At 43.6% G+C, this 13,827-nt stretch overlaps 1 protein-coding gene across 1 annotated transcript in view; it reads left to right on the forward strand.

The window, feature by feature from the left end:
- Window positions 1–456: 456 nt before the first annotated feature.
- FAM184B (family with sequence similarity 184 member B) overlaps window positions 457–13,827 on the forward strand; it is a 112,233-nt gene continuing 98,862 nt past the window's right edge. The window contains exon 1 of the mRNA XM_065878291.1: window positions 457–603. Coding sequence (XP_065734363.1) covers window positions 457–603 — 147 coding nt within the window. The remainder of the gene's footprint in view (window positions 604–13,827) is intronic.

Here is a 13,827-nt window from a genome sequence, read left to right on the forward strand (position 1 = left end):
GAGGCCGGCTCTTCTTTCTCCTTGGCCTGGGATGCCCACCACGGGCGGGGTCCGTCGCCACTGAGTCCGGAGCCCGGCGCCACCCACGTGTCCCAGAGCGCCGCGCCTGGCCGGCGCAAAACCTCTCCAAGGCCACTGGCTCCTCGTCGCGGAAGCTGATTGCAGGTGAAACCCGCATGGGCCCGGGAGCTGCGCGCGGGTCGCGAGCGGCACGTGCGGTTTCTTGGCGCTTCGCCGCAGGGTGCGGGTGCCCGCAGAGCCAGCAAGCGAGCGAGGGCCGGAGGAGGAAGGGTGGGCGCGCGGGAGCCACGCGGTGGCGCGGGCGGCGGGACTGCAGTGCCACCTCTCCCGAGAAAACCCACACACTCACACGCCCGCGCGCGCAAGCACCTGCACACCGTGGGCATCGAGAAGCCGAGCCATCGAGAGGCTTTGAGTGCCTGACGCGTTTCAGCGATGGCTTCTGCTCTCAACAGCAAAATTCACGCTCCCGGGACTTGCCCGGGCTCCAAAGCCGATGCTGGAGGTGGCGCCGACTGGAGAATGGACTGTGATCCCGAGATGCACGTGAAAATGTGCAAGAAGATCGCCCAGCTCACCAAGGTAACGTGAGGCGCTGCAGGCCGGCCAGCTGCGCGTCCGGGGCGCCCGGGGCCGGGGAGGGAGTGCGGACGCGCCCGAGGGAGGCCCAGGCAGAATCCGAGCTGAAACTTTGCCTCGGAGGCCAACCCGGAAGGGAAGCGGTCCTAAATCTTGGTGACCTTCTGGAGGCACCATCCTAAAGCAGCTGAGAGAAAGGATCCTTGCCAAGGAAACTCCTACAACCTCCACGCTGAGCAGGTGGTCTGCGATCCTAGGGTGGGAATGTGAATCGAGTTGAATCAGTACTGTGGTGTGTGTGTGTGTGTGTGTGTGTGTGTGTTTCCTTGCGGGCTCTGCTCAAGTGATAGTGCCTGGAATGTTGTGATTTCATTCATCGCCGTACTTTACAGGCGGGGAGGAGGTCATGTGGGCTCTTTAAACATTTGATTCATTTGTTGAGCGCCAGCAGCTTGCGTGTCACCGTAGTAAACCTGGAAGGCAGCCCAGGGGACTTACTATCAAACTGGGTACAGAGCATAAATGGGGAAGTGAACAATTCACCATTTAATTACTGGATTACAAAGGACCTCGGGAGGTCAGCCCCTCCATCTCCCTACCTCATCCCAGAGCCCTGATTGACCCTCCAAGGAACTGTGATGTCTTCCTTATGAAGACCAGCAAGAAGATGGACACCCTGTCCTTTGTTAGCCCCCTGCAGCTTCCCAATTAGGAGCTCCTTATGGTAGGTTCCCCTCCTGGGCCTGTTGTGTAGACAGAAAACAACATCCCTCTCTGTCTTTTATACAAGGTCCTGAGTGCCTGAATTTAGCTAGTTGCCTTGGGGTTTCCTTTTGACCTCATAATAATTACTCCTGATAACATGCCTGCTAGTGGAACATCCGGTCCAGGTTCTGTGTATGGGACATACTCTTTTCCCCAACTATCTTCCTCCCACTTCCCACACCCACTTTTTTGTGGGATCACAGGCATTTTCCTCCCTGACTATTTTGCCAGAAGGAAGAGAGCACAGAGACCTGGAATTGGACACCAGCTGCCTTCTCCTATCCCTCCCATTAACTTCTCCACATTTTTTGCAAATGAGCCTGTATCCAAACAGTGATCTCTTTTTTTTTTTGCGGTACGCGGGCCTCTCACTGCTGTGGCCTCTCCCGTTGTGGAGCACAGGCTCCGGACGCGCTGGCTCAGCGGCCATGGCTCACGGGCCCAGCCGCTCCGCAGCATGTGGGATCTTCCCGGACTGGGGCACGAATCCGTGTCCCCTGCATCGGCAGGCGGATTCTCAACCACTGCGCCACCAGGGAAGCCCCTCCACATACATATTTAACTATAGTTTTTCTAACAAAGTTACCACATAATTCTTTCTCCCTACAAAAGAGCTTTGCATACTTTACCCATTTAACAGCCCTCCCCTTTCCCATCTTGTCATTGTTGTCTAGAGTTTTTTACCTTTTAAAATTTACAATCTTTTTTTTTTGTTTTTTTTTTTTACAATCGTTTTTATACTTGAGTTCATTAAATTTACTGACATTTCACCAATTCTTCAACTCCCTATTTTTTTCTTGAATCCACAGCCTTCTCTTTCGGTTCACTTTTCTTCTAGCTGAAGTTCATCATTTAATAGTTTTTTCCATAGGGGTCTTGGTGGGGTAAGAAATTCTTTGTATATTTGAAAATGTCTGTATTTTGCCCTCACTGTTGGATGGTTGTTTACTTGGGTATAAAATTCTAGTGATGGGCCTTCCCTGGTGGTGCAGTGGTTAAGAATCCGCCTGCCAATGCAGGGGACATGGGGTCGATCCCTGGTCCGGGAAGATCCCCCCACATGCTGTGGAGCAACTAAACCCGTGCGTCTCAACTACTGAGCCTGTGCTCTAGAGACTGTGCATGCCACAACTACTGAAGCCCGCACACCTACAGCCCGTGCTCTGCAAGAGAAGCCACCACAATGAGAAGCACATGCACCCCAATGAAGAGTAGCCCACGCACAGCAACGAAGGGCCAACACATCCCAAAATAAATAAATTAAATAAATAAATTTTTAAAAATTTCTAGTGAACAGCTATTTTCCCATAGCACAGTGTTGATAGTGTCCTATTGTCTTCAGATACTGATTGCTGCTGGTAAAAATCCTACTGCCAATCAAATTTTCATTCCTTTGTAGATAATCTGCCTTTTCTATTGGTAGCACTGGTGTGTGTATTTTGACGTTTAGCAGTTTCATTAGAACTCTCTAGTTGGTAGTGAATGTACTTTCTATTGAAGACTCAGGTGCTCTCTTTAATTCTGGAAAATTATCAATGATTTTGTGTTCAGATATTGTTTCTCTGTCATTGCCTCCATTCAGTTTTCTGCAACTGCCATTAGGTGAGTTAAGGTAGCCTCTCCATCCATATCCTAAAATGTTATTAAAAGTCTTTTTGTCTCTATTGTATCCTGGTGAATTCCTTAATGCTGTCTTCCTATTTCCCAATCCTCTAAATAATATGTCCAATCCAGAATTTTTCCCATCTATTAAGTTTTATTTATTTTTAAAATTTATTTATTTATTTATTTTTGTCTGCGTTGGGTCTTCGTTGCTGCACGCGGGCTTTCTCTAGTTCTGGAGAACTGGGGCTACTCTCTGTTGCGGTGTGCGAGCTTCTCATTGTGGTGGCTTCTCTTGTTGCAGAGCATGGGCTCTAGGGGAATGGGCTTCAGTGGTTGTGGCATGCAGGCTCAGTAGTTGTGGCTCGTGGGCTCTAGAGCGCAGGCTCAGTAGTTGTGGCACACGGGCTTAGTTGCTCTGAGGCATGTGGGATCTTCCTGGACCAGGGATCAAACCTTTGTCCCCTGCATTGGCAGGCAGATTCTTAACCACTGCGCCACCAGGGAAGCCCCATCTATTAAGTTTTAGAATTACATTTTTCATTTCTAAGATTGCTCTTCTTGCTTCCTTTCCGTCTGATTTTGATAACTTAATTTTTATAGCTTTATTGAAGTATAATTTACATACCATAAAATTCATCTAAACATACAACTCACCATCTTTTAGTAAATTTACAGAGCTGCTGCTCCATAACCATAATCCAGTTTTAGGACATTTCTATCACCATCCTTTGTATCCATTTGTAGTCAGTCCCTGTTCCTACCCCAATGCCAGGCAACCACTGATCTGCTTTCTGTCTTCATAAATTTATCCTTTCCATTTATTTCATATCAGTGAAACGATACAACATATATTTCCATCTGGCTTTTTTCACTTAGTTGCTAAATCTCAGCATCATGTTTTTGAGGGTCATCAATTGTAGCATATGTCATTCATTCATTCCCTTTTATTACTCAGTAGTATCCCATTGTATGGATACACCATTTTCTGATGATCACATTCGCCAGTTAATAGGCACTTGGATTGTTCCCACCCTGGGGCTGTTATGAATCACGCTGCTACAAACATTACATTCCTGCGCACACATTTTTGTTACTCTTGGGTAACAAAACTTACTCTTGGGAATGGGATTGTTGGGTTGTATGGTAAATTTATGTTTGACTTTCCAAGAAACTGCCAACTGACTTTCCGAAGTGACTGTACCATCTTACATTTTCCAGCGTACTTTTCCAGGAGGATCAAGTACCACCCCAGGCACCCAGTTCTCAAATACAGTGAAGTACACTTCTCCCTTTCCTCCTCTGTGCGCTCACTTCCCTCTGATATTTCCTCTCCTGAAATGACTTCATCTCTATAAGTTGAATTCTACTTATCTTTTAAGTCTCACTTTCCCCAAGAAAAATCTTTGAAAAAAATCTCACTTTTGTAATTAATCATGTATTCATTAATCACTAATTGTATACTCGTTATTTCTTTCTTATTAATCTGTTTTTCCAGAAGTCTGTACAATGTCTGCCACATAGTAGACCCTCAGTAAGCTTGTTAAATTTAAAGTTTCTGCCTACGGATTTGGTTAATATTTCTTTCATCATGCTTATCCATCTGATATTATAGTTGATTTGTATATAGTATGTCCCTTAAGATAATAAGCTCCTTAATTTATTCACAATCCTTTGCACCTGGTAAACACTCATTATGTGGGGTTTTGGGGGGGTTGTTTTTTATATTTATTTTTGGCTGTGTTGGGTCTTCATTGCTGCAAGCAGGCTTTCTCTAGTTGCGGTGAGTGGGGACTACTCTTCGTGGTGGTGCGCGGGCTTCTCATTGCTGTGGCTTTTCTTGTTGCAGAGCATGGGCTCTAGGCACATGGACTCAGTAGTTGTGGCTTGTGGCCTCTAGAGCGCAGGCTCAGTAGCTGTGGCGCACAGGTTTAGTTGCTCTGCACCATGTGGGATCTTCCCAGACTAGGGCTCGAGCCCGTGTCCCCTGCATTGGCAGGCAGATTCTCAACCACTGCGCCACCAGGAGCGCCCGCATTATGTGTTAGTGTAGCAAATAAATATTCATTTACTCGGTGGTCCAAAGTCCAGGATGCACATTAAAATCACCTGGAGAGATTTTAAAAACACACCAGTGAGACGATAACAAAATGCAGTGCCTGATCCTAGACTGGGTTGTATCCTGGAGGTAAAAATGCTACAAGGAGATGATTGGGTCAGTTGACAAATTGAATATGATGATAGAGAAAATTAAAGTGTTCGTATCAATGTTAAAGCTCCTGGCGTTGACAAGTATACCATGGCTGTGCAAGAAAAATATCCTATTCTAAGAAAATGCACCTTGAACTTATTTTTAAGGAGGTGAGTGTGATGTCTTACTCTCAAAGAATTTTATTTTATAAATAAAATAGAGAAAATAAAAATAGAGAGCAAATGATAAAACAAATGGGACAGAATGTTAAGAATAGGTGAATCTAGGTAAATGGTATGTGATGTTCTTTGTACTATTCTTCTTCTGGCAGTTTTTTCCTAAGTTTGAAATTATTTCTAAATAAAAGTTAGAAACAAACAAAAGGAATACAATGCCCCGGGCTCCATCTCAGAAGGAGAGGAGAGAGAGGTGACAGGCACTGCTATTTTCTGAAGCCCCTTAAGATCTCTAATGTCCACACATTGTTGAGAACCACCAGTTTAGAACAACTAAAGGTTTAAACAGTAGAGTGGGCACAGAGGAGTTAATTGGGAGAACAGGAGGTTCCAAATCCATTTCCCCTTAAAGTCTGTGAGATGCTTTGGTCTTGAAAGCATCAGGCATGTTTGCCCAGCCCTGTCCCTGGGCCCGTTCAGCCAGTCCCTGCTTTTGCACCTGCCCAGAAATCTCCAGCTGATTTTTCCTTTTGTAGGTCTCTCCACATCCTCATATCCAGAAGTGTTAGCATCCCTCATACCCAGAGATTTCCCCAATTCCCATTTTCAAGGTGGGATGGCGTGTCTTGCTCCCCAAATACAAGTTTAGCCAAGACCCTTTTATATTAGAACATGAAAATGAGTGGGAAAGCATGTGTTCCCTCTCCATAAAGCCTCCCTTGAACTGAAGGCTGACTCTTGGGAGCCCAGCCCACAAGCATGACTCCATATACCCGTGGGACAACCTCTCATCTGGAGCAGTTTGAGGAAAAGTACCCAGGGGGCAATGAGAGTCCTCTTAGTGCCAGAAGCTGCCAAGCTGAAAGTATAAGAAGTAAGATAACCCCGACAGACCCTCTCCGTCACCCTTCCTAAATGATGTCTGCCAGGATCTCGGAAGACCCTATAAGGGCTACGGTGGAATCAAGTGCCTGCAACTTCTGCACCTTAGTAACGCCTTATGATTCCCTAGTATTTGTGTTCTTTGCACAGCTTTTGACATACTTACTCATACTCTGTGTGCACAGCAGTTCTGCATGGCAAGGAGACGAGCACCATCTCTAATTGAGAGAATTAATATCTGAGACCCAAGAAAGGGCCAGTATTCTTGCCTGACATCACATTAGGATGTAGTGACAGAACCAGGGCATCCAGAACCCAGTGTTAGGTGTGTGTGTGAGGGTGATGCTTCTTCCCTGGTCATCCTTGTGTTTCCGTAACCTCTCTTAATCATCTTTAGTGCTCTTTCCCAGGCAAGGGGAAATGTAGATCTAAGCAGTGAGGCTGAGGGCCGGAGCTGGGTCTGCAGAGCTCTTTCCTCTTTCTCCCTTGTTTCTTATGGAGTGATCTGCCCGTAGAAGCACACATTCTTCTCTTCTCTGTCAGCCGTGCCGTCGATTTTACAGGGGTAGTTGCGGTTCTGGGAGGAAGAAATGCCCTGGCCCAGTATTGTGACTAGGTGGGTAAATATCAGGAATGCAGCCTGCCCGTGGGTATGTCACATTCTTTAATATTATATTGGTAATGTGTTGTTTTGGTCTCAAAACAGCCTCATGCCTTGGTCTTGTATTTCAATTAGTTCGTTGGAGAAGAAGGATTTTGTTTATTGGGATTTCCTAAAGACCCACCACACAGATCTTAGGATGAATTCCATTTTGAGGAATTTGGTAAAGTGTTATAGTAAAAACGGATTCTGTCATTGGGAGAGCATCCTCACCTGAGAGCAGGGGACCTTTGAGTTGCAGTGTAGCACTTATTTGTAGATCCTTCCTTCCTTCCTTCCTTCCGTGGGAGGTTCTGGAGGTCAGAGTCACCACTCCCAGCACAGTAGCACAACCAGACCAAGCGAACTGTGTCTCCCCACGTTCCAGAACCTTACTGAGGTCTATGGAGACACATTAGCGGGGACAGTCATATTGGATGTTGAGGGGAGATAGTGGATTGTTTAGGGATGGGGTAGGGGGACTGCTGTTATGGAGAATAGACCCTGAGTATAAAATCAGAAATATTAAGGAAAATAATTATAATTTCTACTCCAGGTTATCTTTTAAATGAATTTAAACTTGATTTATCTCTAGAGGGGTGCTTCTTACTCTTATTTATACTAATAAATATAAAAGAAAATTAAATGTGAATCAAAATGAGGTCACCTGGAGAGCTAACAATTTGTGGGTTACTCTTGGAACACTCTTACTCCTGATCCCTGGATGGCTGATATCAGCTAAAATGCTATCTCTTCAGAGAGACTTTTCTGACTTTCCAATCCAAAGGGGCCAACCTGCTTTATCTGTAATTGAGAAAAATAGTCCTTTCTTCCTTGGTGATTTGTTGTGAGGGTTCACTAACTTAAGGAATGTAAGTGGAGCAACTCACCCGGCGGAGGGACTATTGTAAGCCCGATAGATGTTGCTTTCCCTTCCCTTGCTGAGCTAGAAGAATTGCAGAGGGACAGGACCACTGCCCAGTTGTCAAAACCGGCAACTAGGAACAAAGCCAGGCCTTCTCTGGACTGAGAGGCCAGGGCAGTGTCCCAGGCAGTAGGAGTGACGCTTACTGCCACACGAGTCCTCAGCAGCAGGCTGCCACTTGAGCCCTGTGTTTTTATGGCTTGAAGTTGTGGAAGTTTCATTGCACCCACTGACTCCCTTAGTTTCTCTGAAAATACCCTCCTGCCTGCAGGAGCCTGTGTAGGGACAGATGTTTAAACAGTTCCATACCAGTTTGCTTTAGGATTCTAGATTTGAAAACTGCAGATCTGTTTTAACAGGCCCTCTCTGTTGGAATCTTTTAATTTAACAAAGTGACGCATAGGGTGTACAGACAGCTATCTCACAGAAATCTTTTTGCCATCAAACAGGATGAAGTACACCTTAAATTGGGTGTCCTTGAACCCTACTAAGATGCCTCTACTTTTGCGTAACCATTCTGATCTCTGCACTTCCCCCCGGCCTTGCTCCAATCCTTTCTCCACACAGCAGCCAGAGTGATACTAAAATTGAATCATGCCCTCCTACACTGCTGTAGAATGTTGCAGCTGCTTTGGAAAACAGCCTGGTGATTCCTCAAGTAATTAACAGAGAGTTATCATATGAGCCAGAAATTCCATGCCTAGGTATAAACCCAAGAGAAATTAACTTGGACACAGTATTCAGAGCAACATTATTCATAATAGCCAAAAAGTTGGAAATAAATGAAATGTCCATCAACCGAAGACTGGATAAATAAAATATGGTACAAAGTACAATGGGGGTAGTGACTGAGGGATGCAAGGTTTCTCTTTGAGTCATGAGAATATTCTTCAGTTGACTCTAGTGATAGTTACACAACTCTGTGAATATACTGAAAGCCATTGAATTGTACAGTTTAAATGGGTGAATTGTATGGTCTCAAGAATTATATCTCAGTTAAGCTGTTAACATTAAAAGAAACGAAGACAAACTGCATTTTCTCCTGTTTGAATCCAGTTCTGAAGCAAGTCCTGATGACTTTACCCCATAAACGCAATGAGTCAGTCCACCTCCCTTCTGCATTTCTGCCTCCACCCTAGTCCAAGCCTCCTTCTCCTCTGGCCCCCAACCCCTGCTGTGGCCTCCTCATGGTCTACCCTTGCCCCCGCTCACAGCGGCAAGAATTACCTTATACAGTATAAACCAGAGCATGCCATTCTTCTGTTTAGAACCCACAAATGGCTTCTCATTTCACTTGGAATAAAATTGGTTCACCTAAAGTAAATTCTTTAATATGGTCACTTGAGGTGGCTGCTGTCTACTTCTCAGCATCATCTCCTTGGCCACACTGGCCTTCTTCCAGGCTTTCAGATGTGCCAGGCTTGTGCCACCTGGAGCCTTTGTCCTCGTGGTTTCTTCGGCCTGCTCCTGGCTTGGTTCAGATGTCTTCAGGGAGGGCCTCCTTGCTCACCTAGACCATGAGATTTCCTCAGCTGCATCTGCTGTTTCCATTTTTTCCCTCTATCTGTTAATCTATTTATGGCCTTCTCTTCCCCACTAAGGAAGTTCCTTGAGGGCAGAAATTTCTGTCTGCTCTGTTCTCTCCTATACCCCCTGGTGCCTAGAACAGTGCCTGGTTAGTGATCGGTGCCCAGCAAGTGTTCGTTGATGGACTAAATGAACAAAACCCTTCCTGGACCTCCCGCGGCTCCTAGGATAAAATAGCACATTTCAAACACAGCCTAGGTACAGTCGTCTTATGGGAGAGTGGGAAGGCTCCTTTCTCAAGGCCAGAACTCAGGAGGTGCTAGCATCTAATTTCTAGTTTTCTGAGCACAATGGAGAACTGGCATATCTGACAAATAAGTGGACATCCCCCATGCCCTCCCAGGCCAACATCTGACTTAGTCACTCCCAGCACCTGACCACAGACACAGGGTTGGACCAAACTTGGTGCCTCCATGTGGTCAGATCCACATTCCTTCAGAACACTAGAATTACGAGGTAAAATAAAAACAACGGTGACCAATCATACACAGAAATCACAACCATTTTAGAAAAATCAAGAATACAGAGAAGCAAAAAGAAAAAGATTTTAAAGTATCCCCAAACCCATAATAACTACAGTGATACAATAACTAATACCATTTTTTGCAGAGCCTACTATCTGATTTCTCATACAAATATAGACATGTGATTTTTAAAAAGAGTTATATCACACATAACTGTTGTGTTACCTGGGTTTTTTCCCCTTCACAGTAAATCTAGAACCCTTCAACACAACTTTTAAAGGTTGTGTCAATAGTCCATTGCATAAATGTTGCATAATTTAACTTCTTTCATTTATGACGCACTTACAGAGTGCCTTTTATGTGCCAGGTAAAATCTCTTATCTCATGAACCTTACAGAGAGAAGTAGAAAGGAGCTCTCAAATACAATAGAAGCCCTCCTATTCAATGTCATGTGAGCATTTTGAATAATTGAAAATGAAAACTATAAAAGAAAAAAACCTAACAGACATAACTTTTTTAACTTAAAACAGGTGTCAGTACTGAGTTCCAGTGGGCAGGTACGAACAGTTGTTAATTAAGGAAGGGAGGGGATGCAAGACAAGGGAGGAACTGTCAAGAGAAACAATAGTACAGCCTTGGGGCAGGGTCCTGGTTCCCATCAAGGGATACACACAACAATATCTTTGAGCTGTTTTGCGGAAACTGAAACCTCCACAAGGTGGGAGAAGTTAACTGTGTGCTGCCCACAAGCAAGTAGACCCCAGACCTTTTGGAGCCAGAAGGTTGATGATACTGACTCCCACTTACCTCACCACCAACCGATCAGAAGAATGTCCACCAGCTGATCATGCCTTCTTTGAACCATTACTATAACACTTCTCACTGTACCCTTCAGGTTGGGACACACAGTTCTGAGGGCATTAGCTTGCTGTGGCCCCTTTTGCCTGGCAAAGCAATGAAACTATTATTTTCTACTTCACCCAAAATAAAAAAAAAAGCGTCAGCAAACCATGTCCCAGGCCAAACCAGTCCGCTGCCCATTTTTATATGGCTTGTGAGTCAAGGATGGTTTTTACATTTTGAAAAAAAATACAAAATAAGACCAATATTTGGTGACACATGAAAAGTACATGAAATTCAAATTTAGTGTCCAAAATAAAGTTTTATTGGGACACAGCCACGCATGTTCACTTAGAGATTGTCTCGGGTAGCTTTTGTGCTAAAATGGCAGATTTGAAACATTGTGACAGAGACTGACTAAAGCCTAAAATAATTACTGCCTGGCCCTTTACAGAAAAAAAAGTGTGAGGATCTCTAATTAAAACATGTGGGTGGGGCTTCCCTGGTGGCACAGTGGTTGAGAGTCCGCCTGCCGATGCAGGGGACACGGGTTCGTGCCCCGGTCCAGGAAGATCCCACATGCCGTGGAGCGGCTGGGCCCGTGCACCTTGACCGCTGAGCCTGCGCCTCCGGAGCCTGTGCTCCGCAACGGGAGAGGCCACAACAGTGAGAAGCCCGCGTACCGCTAAAAAAAAAAACCAAAAACGTGGGTGAACACTCATTCACTAATCATTTCATGTGAGGCTCAGTTTCAATTCTTTGGGACGGCCTGCTGATTGACATTTACCTTATTTGTCTTGTATAAACTACAGCTATAGTTAGAGTGACCTTTTAATTAATCATCCAAACTGAGACACTTCTGAGAATTAAAGGGGGCACTAAACCTATTTATTTAAAAAAAGTAAATAGGTTTCAGGTGTACAGCATTATAATTCAACATCTGTGTACACTACCAAGTGATCACACCACAAGTGTAGTTGCCATCCATCACCATACAGTTGACCCCCTTCACCCTTTCACCCGCCCCCAACCCTCTTCCCCCTGGTAACCACTAATCTGTTCTCTGTGCCTATGAGTTTGCTTTTGTTTTATTTTGTTTGTTTTTGTTTTTTTAGATTCCACATGCGAGTGAAATCATACAGTATTTGTTTTTCTCCATCTGACTTATTTCACTTAACATAATACCATCAAGGTCCATCCATGTTGTCCCAAGTGGCAGAATTTCATTCTTTATTGTGGCTGAATAGTATTCCACTGTGTGTGTGTGTGTGTGTGTGTGTGTGTGTGTGTATCCATCTTCTTTATCCATTCATTCATTTATGGACACTTAGGTTGTTTCTATATCTTGGCTATTGTAAACAATGCTGCAGTGAACATCGGGGTGCATATATCTTTTCAGATTAATGTTTTCATGTTCTTCAGGTAAATACCCAGAAGTGGAATAGCTGGGTCATGTGGTAGTTCTGTTCTTAATTTTTTGAGGAATCTCATACTGTTTTCCACAGTGGCTGCACCAGTTTACAGTCCCACCAACAGTGGGTTCCCTTTTCTCCACATCCTCACCAATATTTATTTCTTGTCTATTCAATAATAGCCATTCTAACAGGTGTGAGATGATATCTCATTGTGATTTTGACTTCCCTAGTAATTAGCGATGTCGAACATCTTTCCATGTGCCTGTTGCCTACCTGTATGTCTTCTTTGGAAAAATGTCTATTCAGAGCCTCTGCTCATTTTTAAAATCAGGTTGTTTTTTTGTTGTTGAGTTGTATGAGTTCTTTATGTATTTTGGATATTAATCCCGTATCAGATATATGATTTGCAATTATCTTCTCCCATTCAGTAGGTTGCCTTTTCATTTCGATGTTGGTTTCCTTTGCTGTGCAGAAGCTCTTTAGTTTGATGTAGTTCCATTTGCTTATTTTTGCTTTTGTTTCCCTTGCCTTTAGAGTCACATCCACAAAAACATCACTAAGGTCCATGTTAATGAGGTTATCGCCTATGTTTTCTTCTAGGAATTTTATGGTTTCAGGTCTTACATTCAAGGCTTTAATCTATTTTGACTTAATTTTTGTGTATGGTGTAAGATAGTATCTAGTCTCATTCTTTTGCATGTGGCTGTCCAGTTTCCCCAACACCATTTATTGAAGAGACCGTCCTTTCTCAACTATGTGTTCTTTGCTCCTTTGTTGTAAATTAATTGTCTATATATGTATGCATTTACTTATGGGCTCTCAATTCTGTTCCATTGATCTGTATGTCTGTTTTTGTGACAGTACCATATGTTTTGATTACTATAGCTTTGTAGTATAGTTTGAAATCAGGGAGTGTGTTACCTCCAGCTTTGTTCTTCTTTCTCAAGTTTGTTTTGCTATTTGGGATCTTTTGTGCTTCCATACAAATTTTAGAATTATTTGTTGTAGTTCTGTGCAATATGCCATTGGAATTTTGACAGGGATTGCATTGAATCTGTAGTTTGCTTTGGATAGACTGGACATTTTAACAATGTTAATTCTTTCAATCCATGAACATGGAATATCTTTCCATTTATTTGTCTTCAATTTCTTTTGTCAATGTCTTATAGTTTTCAGTGTACAAGTCTTTCACCTCTGTGGTTAAATTTATCCCTAGGTATTTTATTCTCTTTGATGCAATTGTGAATGGGATCATTTTCTTAATTTCTGTTTCTGTTAGTTCATTATTAGTGTACAGAAAAGCTATAGATTTCTGTATATTGACTTTGTATCCTGAGACTATACTGAATTCATTTATTAGTTCTAACAGTTTTTTGATGGAGTCTTTAGGGTTTTCTATATGCAATATCGTGTCATCTGCAAATAATGACAGTTTTTTTCCTCCCTTTCTTATTTGGATGCCTCTTATTCCTTTTTCTTTCCTAATTGCTAATGGCTATGTTGAATAAAAGTGGCAAGAGTGGGCATCCTTGTCTTGTCCCTGATCGTAAAGGAAAAACTGAAAGCTTTTCACCATTGATAAAGTTCTGTTGGTTTAAACCACAAGTTTGTAGTGACTTGTTATAGTAGCCATGGGAATTGGGTCCATTGGCTAACTTTCACAATATCCTCTTCATCATTACCAAAGACTTCTTCCTTTTAGACCCTAGTGAGGTTCTTGCCTCTGATAATTGTCAGAA

Source organism: Phocoena phocoena, chromosome 5 (assembly GCF_963924675.1).
Source record: "Phocoena phocoena chromosome 5, mPhoPho1.1, whole genome shotgun sequence".
Lineage (NCBI taxonomy): Eukaryota > Metazoa > Chordata > Mammalia > Artiodactyla > Phocoenidae > Phocoena > Phocoena phocoena.